The 25,508-nt window shown below is 39.9% G+C and overlaps 1 protein-coding gene across 1 annotated transcript in view; it reads left to right on the top strand.

Moving 5' to 3' along the window:
• Nucleotides 1-13,267: 13,267 nt before the first annotated feature.
• COL4A6 (collagen type IV alpha 6 chain) overlaps nt 13,268-25,508 on the top strand; it is a 96,720-nt gene continuing 84,479 nt past the window's right edge. The window contains exons 1-2 of the mRNA XM_086470687.1: nt 13,268-13,321; nt 24,427-24,510. Of these exons, the coding sequence (XP_086326813.1) occupies nt 13,268-13,321; nt 24,427-24,510 (138 nt within the window). The remainder of the gene's footprint in view (nt 13,322-24,426; nt 24,511-25,508) is intronic.

Raw genomic sequence — 25,508 nt, 5'->3', positions numbered from 1 at the left:
CTGTCTTATGATGGTGATTTTGATGATCTAGTAGCTAATGCATTGCTGGGAAAAATGCTCCTCCACCATATGTAGTCTTTATATTACAATTCTGTGTAGGAAAGAGCAGCATAAGCAGTCTAGTGGTGCCAGTCTTGGAATGGCATTGGTAGCTCCTCCACACCACAGTTTGGTATCGTGGGACCGCAGTGGGAGTATGTGTATGCAGTGACTGCTGCCCACCTAGCACGCTGCAAGGTTAGTGCTGCAGCTCCTTCCTCGGCATGTTTGTCCAGTCATCTTGTATGTCAGATCCACCCACTGCTCCCTTCTCTACATAGCTTTTGGTATGGATTGAAATGAAATGTAAAATCTTTCATAGTATGGGAGGAAAGTAACCCTGCATAGGCTTAAAAATACCTGATCTCAAAAGCTCAATAGCTGTGGACCTTTTCCAGTGGGCAGGAGATGACTGGGAGGAAGCCCAAAGTGCCAGGGAGCAGCAGTGCAACAAGTACAAGAGATGGAAAATTATTTTTTTTCCATGATCAGTAATGAGAGATAAAAAGGAAACAAGGAGCTGAGTATGTGAACTACTTCTTTCATATAATGGAGTACGTTTGCAGAGGTCTGTCTTTAAAATCCGTAGGTCCTCTCTTGCTGCTGGTGAACATGAAGATACACACAAAAAGACATTTAAATGTTATACATGGATGCTCCCTATACAAAGCTTTAAAATGTGTGCTGTATGGAAGTTTTTTTGGTAGTTTACACACACACACATATATATATAGTTTTTTTTATATATAGTTTTCTGTGTATGTGTAAAAATACAATTTCTGGTGCATGCACAAGGTGCTCTGTCTAAATATCAACTTAGGGTTGGGCACACAGTATAAAACACTCCCCCAAGACACAGCATATACTTAGTCACCGGATAAAATGGCATTTGGACTTGCCTAAGAAGGACATTTTAATAACAAGCCCAATCTTGCCTCTGTTGGAGTCAGCCAGAAGTTTCCGTTGACTTCACTGAATGCAGGATTCACCAGTACTTGCGAATCTTTAGTGAGGTCAGATTCTTTGCCCCTCATGCCAGTGCACCCAGCAAAGAAAAAGACTAATCCTGTGAAGAGCTGAGCCCATCAAAGTGAGGGGACTAAATACAATTGAATACTTAAATTCAAACCTTGTATCCCCTGTCTTCTACGAAGTGCAGTCTTACAGTGCGCTTAATCCGATCTAAGTGTGGGCTACCCTATGTCCCGATCATGGTTTCCTGCCTCCATTGTTTTGGATCAATTGGTTACAGGGTGAGTTGGATCAGTTTATTGTTCTGACAGAAAACTAGTCCGTGCTGATAATCAGACCTGCTGTTACCAGCAGACTCATGTGATTGCTAGGTCCAAAGAGGAAGGAACGGGAGTGACAAAAGACGGGGAGAGGGATCTATGAGAGTGGAAATGAGGCTTAGGGTGGCAGCCTGGAGTCCTGAGAATTACTGTGAGACTAAGGACAATTGTATAGGCCCTTAGTCTGGCCTATTCAGCTACCAAAAACTTACTCAAACTTTTATTGACTGAGCAGAGTGAAGGGACCAAGTCTGCTAGAATTGTGACAGCGAAGATACTCTTAACGTCGTAGCAGCAGATGTGTTATGTCCCTTCTGTTTAAGGGCTAACATAGCATGTCTCTAGTTGCATCAGGCTGAGACAAGCCGAAGTGTGTGTGCTGTTTTCTTCAAGGGAAGTTTTGTAGCTGTTTAAAAACTGTTCTAAGTAATCTGCTAAAAAACGTTCCATCCTTTCAAAATCTTTTCATTGATCTCATTACTTAAATTTCAGGTAGTGGAAGGAAGAATTATAGCAATCCGTATTGATGTAGGCTGGGTGGGAAAGATGGAAAGAATAGTTCAAGGTACATTCATGCTTCTCTTTTTGTGTTTTTTGTTGGTTTTTTGTTTTGGTTTTTTGTTGTTTTTTTTTTGTAGTGATACCAACTTTCCAGTCACTTCCATGTCAGGACAAATACATGATGCTTTTAACAGAGACTGTACTAATGCTTTTCCTAAAGCAAATGAGTAAGATGCAGAACCTTTAACCTCAGAGTACTGTACAAATAAAGAGGGCTTCTCAAACAAACGTACTTTCTCTGTCTAGTGCCACTGAAACCAGATAGCGCTGTGTGTCTTTTGTCTCATAGGTGATACTGTGGCAGAAATACCCGAGAGGTGTGTGGTGGAAGTGGCTGCTAGCAGGATGCTTTCAGGGTCTGCAAGACTGTACAGCTCTTTCTCACTGTTGCTTGATCTGCTGCCTCTGGAGCATAATGCAGTGCCCGTGTTGCATTGTAGATGTCCTCAGAGCTGGGGCCTGGAGACTCAGCCTGTTTGTTGGCAAGAAGGTAGAGGAGCACCGGGTGCCTTATGAAGCATGGCTGCTGGGAAGGTTTTGACTCATGTCATTTGTCAATAGCAGTAAAAGATGTGACTACTCACTGAAGCAGGTATGCTTGATTGTGTATGCTGGGAAAAAAACCCCACCCTTTTCCAAGTTACATTTTGCTGCTACTTAAAATTATTAGTTTCGGCTGAAGGTGTTTTCAGTTTTTTTTTTCTCCACAGTAACTGCTCAAAGAAATTCTTAATTACTGTGTTTTGCTCCAGAGTAGGTTTGTGCTGGATGCCTCTGGACTTTATAAACTTTTCTGGGATCTTTTAAAAGGGAAAGATCTCTGTAAATAGTTGTTGCACTCACAGCCCACTTTAAAGCCATTGGCTCTGGGGAATAACTGGGAGGTTGCTGGACTAGACAGTTGCACTCCTCTAGCCACTGCGGGTGACTGGTGAGCATGCTGAGAAAGACATATATTTGTGTGTGCAGGTAATTAAGGATATATGATAATGTATATAATCTGTTTTGAATTTTTTCTTGTGTGGGGCTTTTAAGCAGAAGGAAACTATGGAAATATATTTTAATAATTTTCTTATTCAGTTAGTTGTTCTGAAAATTTTTCTCTGCTTCACTGTTTTGTGAGCTCAGACAACCAGTCCTTTCAAAGAAAATGATCTGCTCTTCCTTTTATGTATTGTAAGTCACTAACACTAACTTGAATAGAGCTGAATATTCCTGATTTTTACCTAAAATTGTCCTGTGCATATTTTAGTAGGCTGTGCTGCTGAAATAGCCTGGCTGATGTACTGAATGTCTCTGATCTGTACTCTCAGTTTCTGCATGCATTAATAGTGCTATACGAAGTGCAGTAATGATGCTGTGTTACATAGAATAGAAACTGAGTTAACAGCTTTTGTGGTTATCTGCCCTCCCTCTTTCAACCAAGGCTTATCTCAGGACTTTATTTTTACTCCCTATATTTCTTCATTGGGCTAATCAAACAGGTCCTTCACTGGCCTTTAGTCCAGCCAAACCCACTCACAAATCACCTGTTTTAATTTGCTGAAAAAGTGTCTGAGACTACAAGCAAGTATCATTCAGGAAGAAAAACACACTGGTTCCATGGCAACATGAAAATCAATGAGCCCACCTTGAAACCTGGAAACAATGGTCCCTTTGAGAACACAGAGCGGAGGGGAGGGACCAGGTCTTATTGAGATGTTGGGTTCTTTCAGATTATTTGCCTGTGAGGTTTTTTGGTTTTGGTTTTGTTTTTTGTTTTTTTTTTTTTTTTTAAAGGAGAACAGGCACACTGTAAATTTGCCTTGCACAAGTTCACTTGATTTTGGAGCCTGGTACCACAACACTGTTGAATTCCTCCCCAACAGCCCTGCCCCAAAAAGCAGCAGCGTACAGCATGATGAAAGCCGCCCTTCCTGCAGCCCTGCCACTCGATTCAGGGTATTCATACGTGCAACATGACACACTTAAGAATTCTGAGCCTACTACCACCAGAAAAAGGGATGGCCTCCAGGTAATATGCTATCCTAAAGAAGAAAATCTGGAGGAATTTTGTGGAAAACCAGGAAATTTAGCATGCAAAAAGAAACCTATCCATCTGAACTGATGGAAAACTCACGGGTCTGCACCGAGTTTCCCAAAGCTAGCTCTGCCCTAGCTGTCAGAACAGGCTTAGTAATATTTATATGCATTGCAATTTAGGAGAGTATTTCGACTATGGCTGGTCATGGCAGCCTGCCTTTTGGTTTTGATTTTAGGTTTATATCACTGCTTTCCCAAGAGATTTTCCTTGGGAGATTCAGTCTAGCAATGACCCAAACATTTGTATCAGCATGCTGTTTAACCAGCTCAAAAGCAGTCACATAGTAACAGGCTCAGAATCATGTATAAGTACAACACTGTGCTCCACACGGAACCATTCTGGTTGCTTTTTAACTCCTGTTTCTCCTACGTATACAATGGAGATCTTCCACAACGTGGTGGCATTTGCTCCTTCACCTCCTCCAGTTTGCCTCCTCGTAGGCTTGCTCCAGCACCTCCTTCCTCTCTGGTTGTTCTTAGGCTTCTCAGGTGTCCTGGCGACACCAGAGCTGAGCTGCTGGGTGACAGCCAGAGTCCCATCTGGCAACAAGATGGCTAATTTTGTGTTGCACATTCCTTAGCATAGGTAAGGGTTTTTTTTGTTTTGTTCTCTTAGTTACGATTGTCCAGCGCCAGCCACTGGGCGCCCACAAGCTGGGCGCTAGGTTCCTCTTCCCATCCAGGTGAAGGGCAGCCTCGCTCCCATTGCACAGGCTTTTCAAAAGTGTTAAGCTGAGAGAATTTAGAGCTGGACAAGGGATACACTGAAATTTAAGTTAAGTTTCTTACTCCCTGGAACTTCTGAAAATGCAGGAGTTGATGGCATTTATATGTTGTGTTGTCCAGTAAATATGATCCTCCTTGCCACAGTTGTTTAGGTAACTCCAGATTAAATACATTTGCGTTTTAGAAGATGATTTTACTCATCACTCTCAACAGATGTGACGCCCAGAGCTGCAAGAGTACGCAGTCATGTACCTACAGATTGACCTGGCCATTACCTTGCACGTTATAATTACAGACCACAGCTACCTCACTCACATTTTGAACAGACCAGGTGCGTTCTGCCAATGGACCCATTTGAGTTAAACTCCCCAGCCTCCTTTCTTCCCTAGCGCCTTTTCTATTTCAGCTATGGATGGATGGGGAGGCAGCAAATGCACACAAGGCAGAGACATTACCTTCCTGGGATTGCAATCCACAAACATCCCAGAAACGCACAAAGGCTCTAGGAAATATTTTCCACTATAATGGTAATAATTAAAGTCCCCAAAACAACCAGCCACAAATTCTGGTGCAGATTCTTGAAGATATCAAAGCCATTTCAAATGAATTTCAGAAAACAAGCTATGTCTTGAAAGCCCTGGGTTTTGCTCTTATTATCATTGTTCTCTGCATATAGGAAGAACAGCAGGAAAAGCTGAAAATCTTTAATATAGTGAGGAAAGTTAAAATAGCATTAGAATTACAGACTACAAACCAAATAAAAGCCATTCTAGTGGAGAAAATCAGTACGTAAGAATGAGAATGCTTCCTACTGAACAGAAAGGCTGACATTGGATTTACATGCCAGTAGGCTTAAATAGAAGTAAAGCAAGTAAAGCTCTGTTAAAACTTAGCATTTAAAATCCACCGCAGTACTATGGAGTTACCTAGGTGAAAACCAGAGGTGCTTTTGATTGGTAATTCATGGCTCACACAGTTAAAAGCAAGATAATGCTAACTTATTTAATAAAACCTATGCATACATGTACATATTTTTCTCAATAAATATCAACATACTATCTAATAAAACTGTTTAAAAATTTAGATGGAATAGTTTTTCTGACAAAAAATGCTGATTCGGTGAACTCAAGGAATTTGAGGCAACAGACCAATTTTTGTTGACCTTTTCTACAGGAAATGATAAACATTTTGATAAAAGCAAAACATTTTGCATCTAGTTCTGTCATAGAACTTTCATGTTTAGGTATTCAAATGAAGACTGGATGATTTCCTAAAAGATAGGTTGTAGTTCAAACAAGAATTAAATTGGGAAATGGTACAAGATAATTGCAGAAGTCGTCCTGATTTTGTAGCACTTGAAAATGTGTATCTCATTCTTGAGCTGGGAGGTTTGTTCTGGCTGAGGCCAGGTTGTTCTGGTACAGCCAAGTTTGAGCCAGGGCTCAAATGGACTTTGCTTGAGCCCGGACAGACTCCTGTGGTTCCACTCACAAGTCTTTGTGCCACATTCCCTGCAGTGCAGAAGAGCTGGGGTTTAGAGATGGGCTGGGCTGGTTTGTAGACAGGGTGCCAGCACCGAGACAGTAAACCATCCCGCTGGGGAGAGAGATGGAGCGTCACTGTGAATGAATCTGCTGAAGCCTGGCAGTGCTGCCCAGTTCCAGTTCAGTGCTGCAACTGGCAGGCTTGGGCTGTCAGGGTGGGTGATGCAGGTGCGTATCCATTCGGCACTTAGTAAAACACGGTGATTTTTCAACAGCGTTTGTTAGACCCGTTTTCTGTTGGTTCTGAGGTAGTCCTTTGAACTGCTGAGTGCGCTCTCGTCTCCTTGAATCTCTACAGGTTGCTCAGCACTTTGTAGGACTAGTCCCTGGTGGGCCCGGTGTCAATAAGAACAGTTCCTTTCTCTGCCTGGCATTTCTCTGTGAGTGGTATCAGTTGGAAATATCAGAGTGTTATTTTAAGAACATCTGTTATTTCATGTCACAAACCCTGGTATTTTTCAGCTGGAGCCAGTGTAAAAGTTAGAATCCAGTTTACCAATTAAGGAAAAAATGGAGTAGTCTTTTCTTAAAACAGTGCAACTTGAAATAGTGTGCAAATTAAAGTTTGATCCTTCCATGTCCGTGGTCACCCATTTTTTTATCTTGCTTTCCAGTTTAAATTCTGTAGTCTATTCTATTTTTATGTCAGAAAGGTTCACATTGAAGGAACATGGGACAATGAGGCAAGCTGTACAAAAACACATAGGAGAAGTTAGTAACGAATATAGAGAAAATTGTTTGTTCCATTAGACTTTCTACTTGTGTTATTATGATGCCTTCAGCCAAAATAATTAAAAATTGCTTCTTAAGTTGGCAAAGTCCTTGAAAAAAAGTTGTTTGGAATAGCGTAGGTGTTAATTTCTCAGGAGAGAAATTTGTGCTTAGCTAGCATGTTGCACAACTAGCTCATAGCACTAATCTTCATTTCTTCTACACTTTTTCGTGAACTGTTGGGTTTACTGTTCTGAGTGATAATGTTCAAGGTTGAATATTAAATTCCAGTAATATTCTAGCAGTGTGCTTTTTACACTGCATATGCAGCACCTCTGTCTCATTGGTAGGTGCTGTAGGTGTAATGTAGATCATCCCTTATCACACTATGCCTGACAGCTAAGAACAGATAAGTGCACTCAAATTAGGAACAGTTTAGGACATTTTGAAAGCTTAAGATGAGTTTTTTGGTGGTACTGATTCCATAAGACAGTACACTGTGACAGTGTCCATTCTGAGCATTAACTCCCTTTTTTTAATTATTTTTTTTTTTAACAGAACTTGTTTTTGAACATGGTGGCAACTGCTTAAATGAAAACCCCTTACCCTCCAAGTCCTCCATGTTTGAGCAATTCTAACTCTCCACAGTAATGCAGTCAATCTTGAGGGAGAGGATTTATAGAAGCATGTCATAAGATGTTGATTTCAGTGAAATTTTTTTATTTTTATCGCCGCTGTGTTATTTTTCCTGTTTAGGTGACTTCTGTCCATTGTTACTTCGAGTGGGTTTCAGGGAAGATGGGGCAAGGTAACACCTTGAACAGAATGAATGTGTTCCTACAGGGTAACTTTGTTATTTTACAAACCAGCCTCTGTAAATGTACTTGCTTGGACTTCCAGAACCAAATAATTGTTTAGCCTGGCTAGTTTCTCTATGTTGATTGATTGAGACTTCATTTTAGCTGCTTTTACTTCCTGAGCTGTTTTTTGTCATCCACCCATGTGAGAAGTCCAGGCAGCATGACTTTAGACAGTACTGTATGCAGTAGGTGTATGGGGATTAGAGGGTTAAGCATTGTAGCAAGTCACCATTTCAAACAGTTGCTTGCAAGGGCCCACACCTATTGATAAAGATCAATGCCTTTGGCAAAAAAGAGTTCTGGAGATTATATTAAGTAGGCATTTCAGTTCTAAATTGCATCAGACTCCACATTCTAAATTAGTAGATAGTTTTAGTCTTTCTGATGACAGATTTTCCTTTGCATGGTTTAGTAAAGACTGAAAAAAAACATTTCTTCAAATTTCATATCAGGTTCTGTGACAAACTAGGCATCTGAAAGTTGATGTTTCACATGCATACTCTATGCCTTTTCTTGTCTGTAAAACAGAAGAATTTGAAGACAAAAGCCTTGTTTTCCATTCTCCCACACATATAAAATAATACAGGAAACAAAAAATCTAAAAAATACATGTTACATATCTAGAGAAAAAAAGAAAATTAAAAGATTAAACTAATCCTTTGCATTGTTTTCAATTTGTGGAGTTTTGATAATGATGTCTCAAAAGACACATTTTCATTATTTTCTTAGCTGTTGCTAAAAATAGTTTCCTTTTGTCTCAGTTTTTCCTTCCCTTATCCAGTACTAACTAACCATGACATTTGGTTTTGTGTTTTGTAATATATCGTTCTAAAGCTAATAGTCTGCTTAGTAACCTAGATACACAGTAAAAGATAGTATATTTGTAAATAAAATGTTACATTTATTCTGCCAGTTCTACGCTTTCTCCTTTTTTGGTTTCCTTAGTAGAAATGTTTGTGGCACACATTGTCTCAGATTTAATCGGTACCTATTCCTCAGCAAACATGCTCTCATCCTGTCAAAATACTGCATCAAGCTATACCTCCTCTGATCTGTTTAATCTAGATAAATGTTATAAAGGCATTTGTCTTTTCCTGTTCCAGACAGGTAAGATTATCCATAACGGAGATTGTACATTTTGTCTTGGCAGAAGTTTGCAACATCTACAGTTGATGAATAGACATCTGCTCTGCTTAGAAGTGTTACTTGAAATGAAATAGGCCAAACAGTAAATTAAATATATGGGTACACAGTGGAACTACTTAAATTTCCTTTGACATTTTATAATTGTTTACCTCAGTTTCTATTTTCTCCGTTCCTCATTTCTCCTTTATCAGTGTCATTAGAAAGAGGAGTTAGCATGATAGCCATGGTCTTCTCCAACATCTGGAACACATCCTTTTTTTTTTTGTTTCTCAAGTTGCTGTCTAATTTACATCTGGCTTAACTGTGTCCTAATGTACTCACTGGGTAAACAGGAGAGGAATCCTTAAGCAAATCAGTTCTGCCCTGCAGGGAAGGGCTCGACTGGCTGCATTACTACAAAGGGTTGCTTTACCATGAAAGGACAGTTTGCTTGCCTTCTCTTGCAAAGCTAAAGCCTCAGTGAAATGAGAAGGGCAGCCCAGAAGATGTCTGAACTAAGAGCTATGATACTAAATACACAACATCCTGTTGTGCACGTTATGTGCAATGTGTAAGTATGATGAAAGTGGAGTTACTCCGTAGTGAGAAAATTGATGTTTGATTTAACATCCTGGATTCATTAGATACATCGCAATCCTTGAAGGCTTGAGTGATCATCTTAAATTGTGGACTATGGTGCTGTGTTCATTCTGCACATGTGTCCAACCAGGTTCAAAGATGGGGTCCAGGAGCCTTTTCCAGGGCCTGTGTGTGCCACTGCTACTCTACAGAGCAGAAAGCAGTGCAGAAAACCACACTTTCATTTAGAGGTTCCTCTGCGAATTTGGCTCGTCCCGTTCTTTGAATTTCCAGAGCCCAGGATCGGGTCCCCCCAGATCTGTTGTATGAAAGCAAAGCTGGAATAACTGAGAAGGCGGGAGCTGACTCTCTCAAAGCAACCCAGAAGTACTCTGCTGGGGGATAGGGAGGAAGCAGGCTTGGCCATAGCTCTGTTTCCGCTGGGTGGGTAGAATTTGAAAAGGGGTTTTGTTTCTGTTATTTAAATGTCTTGAATTCCCAGCCTTGTGTCCTGCAACCCCTTGCTATTCTTCACTGCCTGTTCTGGAGCTGTTCTGTCTCTTTCTTGCACCCCTTCAGCCTTGGCATTTGTATCTCCATTTTGGGATGCTACTTGCTTTTCTTGCTTCCAACTGATGGACAGTTGTTTTATTTGCCCCCTTGGGTTTGAAAAAGCTTCTTTTCACTAGGAATGCTGCTCAGGTAAAACTTGAAAGGCAACAAGGAATCTGTTGATGTAGGTGGAAGCCAGGAAGGTAGTTTTCTCTATGGAAAACCTGCCTGATCTCTGGCTGCTTTTCTGTCTTCCCAGCCTCTCAGCAGCCTAGGTCTCCAGCCTCTTGGTTTCACACACTGCTGAAGCTCCTGGGGCTTGCTGCAGAGTACGAAAGGTGTGCCCAGAATTCTTTGTCTTATGTTAAAAACATTACTTTTATTTTATCCTGAAAAGACTAATGTTCCAGGATTTTTTTTTCCTAACCTTTGTTTCATATGGAATGAAGAAAATGTCTGAAATGTATTTCCAGTAGATAAAATTTTGCCCTTCCTGTCTCTTCCTCCTGGAGGTGGCTTGTTTGAAAAATACTTTGCAGGACCGCTGTGCTTGTAGAGGACTTTGAGATAAACGTACTTATAGATAAGATGTGTTTAGAAACATATGGTTGTTATCATCAGAATGATAGAAGGACTCAAAGTCACTCTACTGTCTACGACTACGGCTAGAAAAGGGAATTACTTTAATAAACCCATGTTTAGTTATGTAAGCCTGCTTGTGTGGTGATAGAATATCTCAAATGCATACTCTTGGTTTTTTAACATCACTTACTTTTCCTGATTTTGCACCCATTGCTTACTCTTTGTATTTCTGGTATTTTTGTAGTATTGGAAAATTCTTAATTGCCGACTGATTTATCCTCTGTTAGGGACTAAATGGGAAGCCTATGGACTTCAAAGGGCATTTAGACTGCATTTACTGCTTGGATGGGCCTTTTATGAAACTTCTTTTGCAGAGTTGTAGGGCTACACAAGAACAACATGTCCACTTTTACTCTTTTATTATTTTTAATTTGCTTGCTCGGTTTAAGGAGCATGCAGAAGTATATACAAATTTAAGGATGTACTACATTCATTATTCATTATTTTTCATTTTAACATAAAGGAACTGGTTTTTCACTGACATTTATGCTAGTGCAATGTGTTTGTAGAGCTGACCTAGTAGCATTTCTGATAGAGGGTAAATGATTGCAAGTAGTTAGCAGCCAAGAGTTGACAGTTGTATGTTCCTGGGAGAAAAACATGTTCTGACTTGATACGTCCGTTCCCTGAAAATAGAAATAGTATACTAGAAATAGCATAGAGGAACAGCTCCAAAGATGTTTACTTAAAAACCTCACAGTTTTCTTAATTATGCTCACTACTATGGTGCCCAAAGGTTAGTTAATGACAAGGACCCATTTTGCAGTGTCCAAACCAAACATAAGAGTAGCAGACATCTTTTTCCACCAAAGGAGAACAATTTCTCAATGATGCCACTCTTTGAAGAATCTCCTGGGTGGAGCACAAAGTGCTTCCCTAATTTCTTTTGCAATTTAATTAACTAAGAACACGCAATGTGCTTGGTACTTTCCAGAGTGGATGCAGTAAGTCTTTACTAGAAGACTTGCTGAACATAACACAGTGGGATGCCTCACTGTGCTGTTTGACATGGGTTTGGTCTGTTCTAGCTTCAATTGGTGACAAAACCTCCAGGGATATTAGTGTGGCGATATCCAGGTACAAGCCAGCTCATATTTGCAGGATCACAGAGTACAACATGAACAGGGATTAAGTGACTAAATGGGGAAAGAAAGGAAGCTACAGAGACAGAGGTTAAAGAGTTAATCATGTCGGTGCTGTAACAAGTAGACTTCTGACAGTTCCAGGACATGTTTTTATTTAGATAGACTATAATTACATAGACTTTCAGCTGTTTGGGCATTTTGGTCTGTTTGTAGCTTGTGATGTAGATCTTCTATTTAAAAAATAGGGTGGAAGGTTAAGTGAGAGAAAATGAGTTGGCTGAATTACCTGTCCCATCCCAAAAGGAAGAATGAGTGACCTTGATTTAGATATTGTAAGTGAACTGGAAAAGCTGGGTAAACTTCATGCCCGTGGGCCATAGTACTTGCTAACTAAACCATTTCTGCACGTGGGAGTGGTTCTTAGTTGGTTCCACCCTGTCTGCAGCCGACATGTGCCACCCTATTTCAGAAATTTAATCTGGGGTAGGTATATTAGTAAACCAAGCAGATAAATGCCACAGCCGTGACCATTAATTTGGGATACAGGCGGAGCTAATTGTCTATGTATAACATGGAAATGCCCAGCCCATCCGTGTATAAATTCCATTATTTATGACACACTCCCAGCAGCAATGGTGTCTTGCTGCAGGAACACTTTTTTGAAGTAAACCAGTTCTTAATCACTCCTTTTCATTTTCAAAACTGTAGTCCTCTGGTAATTAAGGATGGGACATCAGAGCTTCTTAGTCAGTGTCTATTGATAATGTGACAAGGAATTTGAGTGCAAGGCATTTGGTGCAGATTTGAAAATCCCTATTGCAGTTATTAACAGGAGTGCTTGCGTTCCCTCCCCAAAATGTGGATTTTTGTATAATAAGAATTATTTGTCAAAATATTGTGGTTGTTGAAGTAGTCCCAGGCATTTTTAGCATGTACCATGTCATGGGGAAGGATAGAGAAGGCTTTCTGTGGATGTGTTCTGGAAATACTAGTGGCATAAAAATGGCTACAGCTGAATCAGGATTATGTTTGTCACTTTGCTGCGAAGAAAAGTAGCTGTCTAGGTGTTTTCCGTGTCTATGGAAGTGTGCATACGTGGATATTCAGTGCTGAGGGCAACCTTTTCCTAATCCTGACAAGGAAGGAATCTGGAATATTCCAAACAGCTTATTTTATCCTTTGGGCTAATCACAAAAAAACGTGTGCCACATTCCAGCTAAAAGCTACATGGCATATTTATTTAAAATAAAAGTGTTAGATAATAGAGTGAGTTTCACACACTTCGCTCCCTGTGTTTGGGAGTAACGCAGCTTCTGTTATGCTAATAAAGATATTTTCAGCTTTCTCAAACCCGTTGTTCCTGAAGAGGGAATAGTGCAATTTGCTTTTTTCTTTCCGTGTGATGTTCAGAGTCATCCCTTACAGGGAAGGGAAGGCAGTTGTACTGCTTTGGTCAGAGAGCAACCATCATGGGAGCTGAGGCGAATCGAGGAGGCTCTCTCATCGTGTGTGCAGGAGGAGAGGTAGCGCACGCTTTTACTCTTTTCTGCAGGAGGGCTCTATGGATATCCTGAGGGCCGCTGCTGAGGCCTTCACTGAGCAAAGCCAGCATGTGCCTCTGGATGTAGGTTCAGCAAGGCGTTCAGCTAGGTTCTTTGGTCTCATTGAGGTCAGCAGAATTAAGCGTAGATCTTAGTGGATTGTGGAATGGAGTCTTTCAATGTTTTGTCACTAAAGATATGTTTAACAATATATAGCAATACGGAGCCTTGCTATTGGGAAGGTTGTGTTTTCGTTAGGGAAATAAACTAAAGTAATAGTTAATAAAGAGAGCCAGAATACTGCTGATATATCTGCTTTATGTGCATAAAGTTGAAACAAAGCAGAACTAGGGCACTTTTTGCTATTTTTTTTTTTTTTGCCACTACTTGATTCACTTTGTTTAGGAGAGAAAAGAGAGCATTAAAATAATTGAAACCAACAGTATTCTTTTGCACAGGATTGGTGGTGTCTTCAGGAAGGGATGGTTACACAAGTTCTACTCTCTGACAGTACCTTGGAGGATGCAAACAGAATAGCAAAGGAAAAGGAAGCTGAGTAGAATCAGTGCAAATGTTGTCTATTCAAGTGCAGCGATGGCTAGCTGGCTGTAGCTCCCAGCTTACAACTTCCATCTCTGTTTTAGACAGTGTTCTGATGCTGGCCGAGTCCGCTGAGCCTGCAGACCAAATTGTCTGTGCAGAAAGGGCTCAAAAGCCGCTTCTGTTAAGAGGCTCTGCTCATGTTCATAGCTGTGCTATGCTGTTTCCTTGTGCTCATCCCACTCTTCGCCGCCTCCCCAGGAGGCAGATCAAGCATCCTTGTACCAGCTGTCTCCAACACATAAGACTATATTGACCCCTAGTGTAACTCCATCGGAGTAAGCAGTTACATCAGAGATATTTTTTTTTCTTCGCTGACTCAAATCCAAAAGATACAGAGAGAGATTAGTAGTTAGCTTTGGAGTGGAAGGTCAGATGCAGCTCCCTCCTTTGCTTCTTAATCCGTCAGCATTTTGCCAAGAGCATCGCTGAAAGCGCAGCCAGTTTCTACCAGTGTTTTCCTTGGGTTTTACCATTTGGTTGTCAGCTCTGGAACTTTCATTTCAAAAACCATTTTTTAAGAGATGACTTTGGGGAATGATGCATTTGAAAATAAGATGCAAATAGTGAATTGCAAATACTAAATTGCAGCCATAATTTCGAAGTTGGTGGTCTGTGTTGTCTATAAAATAGGAGGATGAATCACAATGGACACATTCCAGTTTACCTTCTGGGTCATGTTTTGCTCATAAGTATTATGAGCATTCCCTTGACTTTTGGTGAAGATTTTCCGTCTCTAGTATTTGTTTTAGACCTGTTTACAAGATGAAGGAGCTGAGTCACTTTCAGGGCTGATGCTTGTCCACTGGCCCAGCTGTATCTGGAATGGATGCAGAACTGCAGAAAAGTAATAAAACTGTATATAAGGAGTTGTTGTATTTACCTCAGTTCTGGTAAAATGCTCTGGATGAGCATTTTAGCTGAAATGGATGAAGTTACTCAAGTTACCAGTTTCCTGATTTTTAGTTGCGGTTCAATGAAAAGCTTTTGTATTCAAAACCAAAATCTTACTTTATGCTATTTAGAAAAAATGTCTTTAATGAGTGACTTCTCATGCAACAGAGCTCTGCAGATGTTGAGTATAGAAAAGCAGGCTTGAAAATCTCAGTTGTTGTTAGAAAGCTATCCCTTTACAAAACATGGTGAAGCAAGACTTTCCCCCCCTTTAAAGAAAGTCCAGATTATGTTTGACAGGGGAATGGTTAGTTTCGTAGTGAATTTGCAGAAGAGTCTTGTACAGGATTATGGTTGTCTGGGATTTCTTTTTGAAAATGAAACATTGTCTTGATTGCAAGTGCTTTACAGTTGTTGAAGTTCCTGCTCCCATTTTGGCAACCAGTTAGAAAAGAAGAGACAGTATTAAAGATGACTCTAAAAAATCCGTGTTAATATGAGAGGGTGATATCTATAATTGGACTTGAAAACTGGCTACAGCACTGGAAACTTCAGCTGTTTGGATAAAAAAACCTAATGAGGTTTTGGAAAAAAAAAAATCATGTTTCATCTATTACACAGCTTTTTGCAAGGTACTGTCAGAAGTAGAAGGGACGCTGGAATCGTGTTGTCTTTTCAGTCAGTGAATGAATGCAGCTGTTCATGAAAATTTGTTTCCAAGCTACATGCATACCTTTAAGGTTGTGTGAAATCAGGGACATTTAAGGATAAAATGAGAAGCTGTCTAAAAGCAGGTTGTTTGATGATAGAGTGCACATTGTCTGTTGTGAGTTATTTTGGTTTTTTTAAGATGGACTTTTAGTTGATTTGTGGTGTTTATAAAGGTTTGGGTTGATTCACGGTGTTGTGTATCGTATACATACACTGCACAACATGTATTGATCGTAAGGCCCACCTCCTAGACCCACATCGTCGATACTTTTTGTAATACCCAACTACCTGGTAGCATGGGTTTTAGTATCCTAAATATGAATGTGTTCAGCAACTTTAGTACAATAAATGTCTGCACTGATCAGCAATGGGTGTTGGATTTAGCCAGAGGATTGTGGTGGAGAGTTGTGTGAGGCTTGTAAAGCTGTTGGGAGGGTACAGGCTTGGTAAACAGTTGTGCTAAATGGTATAAATAACACAGTTATCTCTGATTTTGTAATCACTACTTTAGGTTCAATAGCTTATAGAGTGGCTGCAGAACTAGGGCAATGGTTTTTCTTCTTCCTTTGGCATATTCCCAGCTTTGATAGAAAGTAGTGTAAAGAAAGAAGATTCTTTGCCAATATCCTTAGTGGTTTTTAGTGTTATGTGCTGCAACAATATGCGAATGTGGTCTTAAAAGTCACTTTTACGTTAAGTTTCATATTGTCTCTTTCCATACAAACGGACCTATTTTGAATGCATAAACACCCCACCGATGGCAGTTTCTTTTAAAATTAAAACAGTCAACTGACCATGTGTTTCTTTTTCCCTGAGGTGACACCGTGGTTCTCTGCAAGCACTTTTCCCTACAACAGGGTGCAATATTTCTGCTGTTCCCTGTTGTTAGCACCGCTGCATTTGCATGATAAAGCATCTCACGGGATCCCCCTGCTGCCTGTGCACTGGCATATTGTGAAGTTAATGCAGAGGACTTCCACTCGACAGGGTGCAGGGAATGAAAACCTCTTTCCCTGGGCACTTCAGCACCCCCATCCAGAGCACAGCCTCTAACCAGGAGCACATGCCTGCCAGCAGTTCAGTTTCATGGCTGCACACGAGTAGTGCCTGTAGCCACATACACGTTCATTGTGCCTGGCTAAATTTAATCCTTTAAGAAATAGATTGTGAATTTCAACAAGCAGAAGAAACAAAAATAACAAAAGCTCTTACACAAATTTGTATTGTTGTGTATTAAAGATTATAAATGGTCTAATAGGATCTGGCTGTGGTGTTGTTGCTTTAGAAGAACAGGACCTCTGATAGGATCCTAAAGATCAGGAAGCTTTCTCAGAGTGGATAATGTCTTCAAAGAAATTAGGGTGGTTTATAATACTTGTTGTATACTGAGTATTTTAAACTTAGTTGATGCTTATCACTCAAATACAAAGTGGCTGGTGCAGTGCACTGGCCAGTCAAGTCGTTGCTGGAGCAAGTGTACGGTACTTAAAATCCAAGTGCTGCCAGGCCTTGCAGGCTGGGGAGACCAGGGTGAAGCATAGATGAGGCTGGTGCCAATGACTTTCCAGCTGGTAACAGAGACCTTGGCACACATGACAAAAGGAACATTCCTGCTGTGTAGCTGCAAAGATAAAGCTTTTGATTGTCTAAACCACATGGAGCTATTTGGAATTTTATTACTCATGTTTTCAGACAAAGTAATCACCTGTTCTCTGCTTATGAATTTCCTAACCTACTACCATGTGATGACGTCTGTGATCATTCGTGTGCCCCAAATACAGTAAATAATATACCTGACAGCTGTCATAGGCAAATTTGTACTCTGGAAATCCTTTACTTGGAGAATGTTTCCCTTCACAGAAATCGATGACATTTTTAGTATGAGTGAAAATTACTTCAATGAATAAGTCTACAGGCTTTACCTCCAAATTCCGTCCAATGGATAAGAATGCATGTTTCCTCAAAACATGAGAGTCAGGCAACCCTTCTATCATTTGAAAGACACCAGTTCATTTTTCCCGTGTGTATAGAGTGGAAGAATTGACCTTTAACATTTATTTTGTTTTGTTTTAAATCTATTTTTCAATGCAACAGCACTCATCTCTCACTGGGAGGAATGAAAGCAGGGAGTGAGTATGGGACGAAATCTGCTTCAGTTGGAATTTGCCACTAGTTTCTCTAGGCCAGGATTTCCTCCCAAGTTTTGTAACCTCATGTGTCATTTGAATTGGAGGAGGGTTGGTTTCTATTAGTAACTATCATTTAGTCTCATCTGCCAGTTAAGATGTTTGCCAGCTCAATGAAATGAATGAAAATATTTGGGGACATTGGTTAACCGAAGAAGTCGGTGAACCCTAAAATGAATTAGTATCTTAGCTACAAATTCACATTTAATAGCTCCATTTGAAAGACCTTTTGTGCAGTAAAAGATAAGCTTGTGGCTTTGTGTTGTGTCCTTACTCATGTAAGCTGTAAATAAACTGGTTTTAACTAAATGTTCATTGATTGATAGACTATTCAGAAAAAAAGTATCTACAGCTTTGTGTAATCCTATCAATAAAACTGAAAAATATCAGAAGACAGAGCTGTTCAGGGCCAGATTAAAATCTGTTAACATCAAATAACTAGTATGTGACATCCCTACTGCTGTAGTGTTGGAGGCCAGTCATTTCTATGGGACTGTAAGGAGAATAAGGTGGTACTCAGGATGAGAGAAGGGCTTAGAGTCTGGCTTTACAATCTGGTTTATGACTTAGTGTTTAAATTCTACAGATTCTTACTTTTGAATGTGTGTTTTTTACACTCTGATCCTGTTAGTCAATGAAAAATGCTTATCCGGGCTTGTCATGATTTTACTGCAGCAAATAATAAGAGAAACTTGTAGGTGTAGGAAGTGGAGACCTTGAGGGCAGTTTCCACCAATTTTTATTTTGTGAGATCGATTCCCCACACACACACACTTTGCCTTCTAGACACTTTTGGTGCCAATGGCTGGAACCAGACTGGATGGGAAGGTGATGGTTTGGCGTGAAATGCTTTAGCAACAAAGGAAAAGTGGCAGTTGCCGAGTCCTGTCTCACACTGTGACTGGCCACTGTGTCATGTCAATCTCCATTGAAAGGGATGACCAGTTCATCAAAATTAAGTCTCTTGCCTTTATAATGGAAGGATGTTGCCCTCTGCTTGAAAACTTAATTTCTGCTGCATGTATTTATGGAAGCTTATACATACTTGCTCTTGTGCCAGCATTGTCCTTTCCTCTAACTGGTTGGTATAAGACAACCCAGTGTTCTGTCCCTGACAGTCACCCGTAGTGCTGGTTTATATTCTCTTACCACAGCGATCTTCCTGTTGACATGCCTTCTCAGTTACTGACAGTCAGAGGTGTAAAATGCTGCTAAGCAGCAGGGTGGTATCCAGAACATTGAAGTGAAGTTCATTCACTTCGCTGGCATTTACCTTTCTGCTGAAGGTATAGATGGCCACTGTATCATCTCCAGGTCTTCATTTTGCTGGCCCAAATAAATCATGCTCAGTAGCAGGAAGGCTCTTAAATTGCACTTTTATAATCAGAGGGTTTTTCAAGCTCTCTGCCCATGCAGAGTTCATCTTTCTTGAAAGTAAGTGACAAAAACTGTGCGCCGTATTCCAGCTAAAATTCTACTCGTGCTCATACCATGCCATTACTATCTCTGCAACAGCCACTTTTTCTCTTGGATGGGCGTACGGCTGTGAGGCAGTATGATGATGTGGCCTGGAAAAGATGAGTTCTTAGGACATGTCAGGTGAGGCAGTTTGCTCAGAAGCTTGTATCATCCTTCTATCTGGTAGTTACTCAGGACTTTATCTGCTGCTTCACATTGAGTACCCACCCTCCAGTTTGGAAAAAAAAATTAAAAATCCTATTATTAGTTCCTAGGCTTGACCTAGCTCTTAATATTATTAAAACTGAGGAGACAGGGACCTTCACTAAGAAAAAAAGTGAAATTAGTTCAGGCACTTGATATTCTGCATGGGAAAAACGTGTTTGTATTTTAATTTTATCTGTTGTTTTGCTGATGTGATTAATTTTCTTCTCACCTGTTCAATATTTCACTGCCAAACAAATCCCAGCAACTGTTTTCATACAGTCTAACTGGCAAGACTGTCGGTTTATTTCTGCTCTGTGACACCTCGTGTTAGGAAGAATTACTGAATCCATTTGCTGCATCATGTTAGGCTGTCTTTGATGGGTCACACTGCCATTTCTGAATGCAGAGGTTGCTGTGGTTCCTGATTTATCTTTTTTTTTTCAAGGATTTTTGGATTTGAATAAGTTCTTTCATGTCAGTAAGGCAACTACATATTAGCACATGCATAGCAAAGTAGAATCTGCTGATTTCAGAGGGAGGAGTTGAATGTGTGGATAAGGGTTGTCAGAATTGGGCCCTAAATTCTGTAATAAAACAACTAAAAAAAAATAAACAAAGAAAATGTTATAATTAATTTAATTTCTAAGAGCCATGAAGGCTAGAAAGAGTAAGGTTAACACAGTAGCTCATCAAGTAAACAGAGATACTATATTTCACTAGTTTTTTTCGCTATGAAATTTTACAAGGGTCTGAATGTCTTGTACTGTAAATACAATTTCCTCATTAGTCATCAGCAGATAATGGGATACTGAACTATATGAAAGGTGTTTATTTGAAGATTCCAGAAGTTTTCATTATGCTCCATTTCCAGCTTTTGATTATGAAGTTTCGTGTTAGGATTTTGCTCTGGACTGGAGCAGTCCTTATCTGGAGTTGGGAATTTAGTAGAAATAAGTCTTGGGGAAAAAAATTTCATTCCTGCCATAGCTCTTTATGCAAGTCTGAGATTCTTTCACTTTCTATTTTATTATCATCAACTTTTTTTCATCGTCATCTTTTTTTCCTCTTTTGTCACAGGCATGCTCCTTTTTCAGTGTACTTTACATCCTCCAATTTTGCATGCTGACGTTCCTTAGAATCCATTCTTTTCTGAAAGTTTCAGATTTATTTTCCCATTACTGCCACTGCTACTTTAACTTCCTCATGTTAAAGATGATGCTTTTAACCTTTCTGCTGTCCTTTCCCAAAATGTGCCCTCATCATGTTCTTCTGCCGGCTTGTGGGTTCACCTTCCCAGCAGACTGAAATCATTGTCTTCAGCCAACAGATTTCAAGTCTTCTGCAGTCAACCCTTTGATACAGAGCAGAACTTTTGAGGCAAAATTGGGCCCCAGCTCATGCATCTGAGCTGTGCTTTCTGGAAATCTCCCACTGGAGTCCTGTGTTAGTTGGTTTACTTCTGCCTGTGCCGCAGGTACAATTTTGTTTGGATTTGCAGGCAAGGCCATCAAGATCATTTGCAGCTATTCCGGTGTCCTGTGTGTTGCTCTAGAGAAGCTGGAATGAACGTGAGTCTGGGACACCTCTTATGGCCTCACAGCTGTTGGGTTTCTTTACTCTCTCTGGCTACGCTCCAGAACAAGCTGAAGTCAATGGAAAGATTCGAATGGCACTCCATCTGAATAAATCAGCTGCATAAATGCTTGATGGAGGCGCACCAGAAGCAGGAAAGGAAAATTGTTCTTACACTGACTCTTGTTTTTGAATGTCTTTTAAAAATAGTTTCTCACTCATACTTCTTAAATAAAGTGGTTTCTCCTCTTTGATATGCTAGTGATTCTTATGTAAGCCTGACATAACTCAGTTAAAATCAGTATGTTACTCAGTTTATATTACAGCTATTTAAGTCTCAGAGAATGTAGGTTTTTAACAGTGCTACTACTTTATGTTTTCTGTTTTGAAAACCTTGGTCTACTTCTAGCCAATGAAATTAAAATAGTTTAATTCATTTCTGTTATAATGGTGGCACTTACCACTGTAACTACCCTTATTTCTTTTAGTTCTTATTGGTTTTGAGGAGCCGTATTTGTCAATCTGAAATATATCTCAGAGCGGTTGGAAAGACCGCTTCCCTGAACACGTACACAGAACAAGTATGAAGGGCCTATGCTTGGATTACAATCTATAAATGTTCGAATGACCTACACATTCGTACATTGGAATGGAAAAATGTAGTAAACCTTTTCAGAAGAGAACACTGTGGTCTAGAATCTTACATGCAGACTTCAGGCTTGTATTCATAAATATTATGCACATGGCTGTTTGCTATTTAAGTAGCCTTGGAGTGTCTGATGTCAGCTACTTCCCCTAAATAAAATACTTAAGACATGTAACACCTGGTTTGGAGCCAGCTGGCTTTGGTTTGCTTCCTTTCCAAATGCTTTCATTCACAAGTGAGCAAAATGACTCCTCGTGCTGTGAAAAGGAATCTAGAAATACATTGTGAACACATTTTTACACAAAATAGGGACATATTTTAAATTTTTTAATAAACCTCAGTGAGAGTTTGATCCAGCTCCCACTAAAATCAGTGGAAAGATTTCTTTGACTTCAGCGGGATTTTGAGTAGAACCATATTTGCTAACCGCAGCACTGTGGGGAGCAGCATGAGCGTGGGGATGGAAAGAATCATTGCTTTTTGTCTAGTCCTCTGCCACTGGGAAGGACCTGGTTGGCCCCAGAGGTGGGGGATTTCTAACAAGGTGAGCTTCAGTGCTCTGAGACAGCAGCTGTTGCAAGGCAGTGACCTTGGAGGAATCCATGGCTGCAGTGAAATAAAGTTTCTTTGCCGTTACTCACTCTTAGGAGGCAAGAACCACAGGACCCAAAGGCTCATGCAAATGACTATTGGATCAAAGAGTAATCTGGGGGAAAAAACAAATTGGAAGTTGAAAACTATGAAGAATTTAAGGTTGAATAAATGTCTGGGAAGGCATAATCTGATTCCCTGGAAGCATAAAGCTGTTTGCTAAGGGTGTAAATACAAGGCTAAGCGTCAGGAATAGAGCTGTACATTGGCTACAATGAGTCCAAACTTCCACTGCCAAATATGCATATAACCATGACAAAAGGTGTGTCTTGGTGCACTTTACTCTTAAATCTTCTTAGAACCAGATCCTGAAGTCTTAATAATACTTGTGGTTAGAAATGACCTCTCAGCAGTGTGTCTGTTAAGACAGGAACCAGTTTTTATGTACTGAGCCCTTGCCTATGTACTTTGCAGACTCAAGTTCATGCTGATCATTCTTGTCTGAGCAGATAGTTTGGAGATGCCCTTACAGTCTATTATATAACCCCGAGATACAATTTTTCTGCTGCTCTTTGGGTGGTTTTTTTTTGTTTTTACCTTTACTACGTTAAGCTTACTTTTATTTCCTGCTGCCTAGGGTCAGAATTGCCTGCATTGTGTTTCCTGTTACGGTGCCTCTCTTGTGATGTATCTCTCTTTGTTCTGCTCAAATACTGTGTTAGATCCTACCATAGGATGTTAATGAGTAGTCGAAAAGCCTCATATCTGAACAAAACTGCCGAAGAGTCTGCAAAAGTACTGTTTGCTTGGTTTTTTTATACTTGATGCCTCTTAGAATTGCTTGAAGGTTGTTATGGCTATTTTGCAGCAAGAGATAATGCTCCCTTCAGCCTAGGGAAGTATGGAAGGTTGGATTTAAGGCTTTTTGTTGGGATCTGTTCATTCTACACTGCCTTAAAACCAGAGGTGTTTAGTTTAGCAAAACAGTGTGATCCTCAGGCTGTATAGCGGGTGTTTTATTTACCTTTAGCAGAAAACTTATCAAGTGATGTCAGACTAGTTACTTTCTTTGAGAAAGCTGATGCACAAAAGTTCAAAGGTACATGAGAAATTTGCATGAATTGCCTTTCATTTTTCACGTTCCTCACTGACAGATGTCAGGAAATTTTAAAGGCTTTAAAAATATTTTCTGTGAATGTTTTTGATAAGGAAATGTTCCGTTCCAGTCTGAACTTGTTTCAGCACTTAGTGTGGTCACCTTGATAAGAGGAGCTTAGAAGTTTCTTCCATTCAGAGTTCCAGAACCTGAGGACTGTACCTGAGCACGCTTGACAGCGAAAGGCAGTTTCCTTAGAGAGTGGTGTTCTTAGTGAGTGGCTAAATTACAAAGCTGATTGGAACTTATTTGGGAACGGTTGTGGTGTTGTCAGTAGTGTTGCAGGGCTTTTGGCAGCACAGTTTTTCAAGCCTGTTGGGTGTGGGAGGGAGCAGGTCAAATTCTCTAAACTAAACTCAGGCAGTTGACTTTCATGTGCTGTCACAATCTGTATTAGCTGGGAATTAAGTTCGTGGTGTAGGGACTTCAGATTTACATAAATATTATAATTATCCTTGAAATAACTAATGCTAGTGCAGCAAACTTAGAATATTTTCAGATTAAATCCAAATACACAGTGGTTTCCTACTGTCTTCATTACACATCTATTAGTTAAAAATACCACCTGCTCTCATCCAGGAGTTTCTCTGTTCTTGTGGCTCGAGGAGTGCAGCTTCTTGCTCTTAGAAATGTGCAAGGATCACAAAGTTGAATTTGTCATGGTAGTTCTTACTGATATAGAGATACTTGGGTATGCAGGATGGCTGAGGCACAAGTTCTAATTGTTGGTTGTGATCCTAGGCTAACAGTGTACTGAGAATCTCAAAACATCATCTGGTGCTATGGGTTTTGGTAGCTCCAGAAAGCACTCATCACCTTGCAAAATAGCATCAACTTGTCCTCGAAGGAGTTCTAATCCAATTTTCTCTATTTGGTGATTCCAAAAGTGAGCCAATTATGTAGTTAAACTGTAACTATATTTTGCCACTTATTTTCCAGTAAAGTCACCCAACAAATGTAACATAGGTGAAAAGTGCTGAAACAAAGCTTGTTAATTAAAGAAGATCTTCAGCTGACAAATAGTTACGAAAATTAATTTTCTTCTTTCTTTCTTCTTTTTTTATAGGGTGGAAAAAAGTCTTACAGTGGGCCATGTGGGGGCCGCGATTGCAGCGCTGGATGCAAATGTTTTCCAGAGAAGGGTGCGCGGGTGAGTTTGTTTTCACTAATGCAACTAGTCCTTATGTCTCTTATCAATCTTTTTATAAATAAATAAATAAATAAACCCCAAGTTAATGTGTGTAATTCTCAATCTAATGACCTCATGAAACGAGAGAACAGATGAAGACCAGCTGCATTTCAAATGTCCCTGGCCAAGATTTCAAAAGCTGTTCTAAAGGTTTACAAATTGCTAGCTTTGTAGTGAGTCTTCAATGGAATCTCATTTCTTTATGTGATCTGAGCCCTAGTTCAAAAAAGTCAGATGGCTTTTAAGTAGATTACAACAATTAAAAAGGAAAATCAAAGTAGTGTGGACTTCCAGTACAGATTTTGCCTAGTCCTTGCTTTAATAGCTCCTATTTGTTTGTGAAAGTGTTTTTGACTTTGGTATTTGTTTGTGAAGGAACAATAACTCCGAATGAATCTAAGCAGTGCCCTTTGAGAAAGTCTTCTGTTTAGCTGAAGCCTCTCTCTCTGAAGTCTGCGTTTGAAGCAACCAAACTTTTAAGCAAGTTTTCTGTAAAAATCTTCAGTCTCTTTTGACTGTATGAAAAGGTTGTAACTTTATCTTAATGCAGCTGGTTATTTCCTATCTTAGGTGATGCAGAGCTGCTGACTTATTTCTGCCTTCAATTACTACAATGTTAGTTTTTGTCCAGACACCATCTACTTAATATTTTCTCTTAAGGTCTCTAAAGTATTTTAGCATGTATCAAAATGAATCTTACAGATTTTGCTTAGGGGAGATGAAAGGAGGAAAGAGCTGCATTGTAGGTACTTGAAGAATTAGTTGGAAGGGCTTAAGGAGAAGGGGAATAAAACTAGTTGTCATGTTTAATAAAGCAGTTATTCTTGCTGAAATCATATTGAAAAGTCATCCTCTCAGGGAAACCAGAAGAAATTAAGTCTTATTTAAACACTAGCAATTATGATTTTTTTTTTCCTGTTTATTTCAGTGGCACAGCATGGGTAAATTTAAGGCGTCAC

The sequence above is a fragment of the Leptosomus discolor genome, chromosome 9 (assembly GCF_034619465.1).
Source record: "Leptosomus discolor isolate bLepDis1 chromosome 9, bLepDis1.hap2, whole genome shotgun sequence".
NCBI lineage: Eukaryota > Metazoa > Chordata > Aves > Leptosomiformes > Leptosomidae > Leptosomus > Leptosomus discolor.
This window is presented reverse-complemented; position numbering and strand designations above follow the sequence as displayed.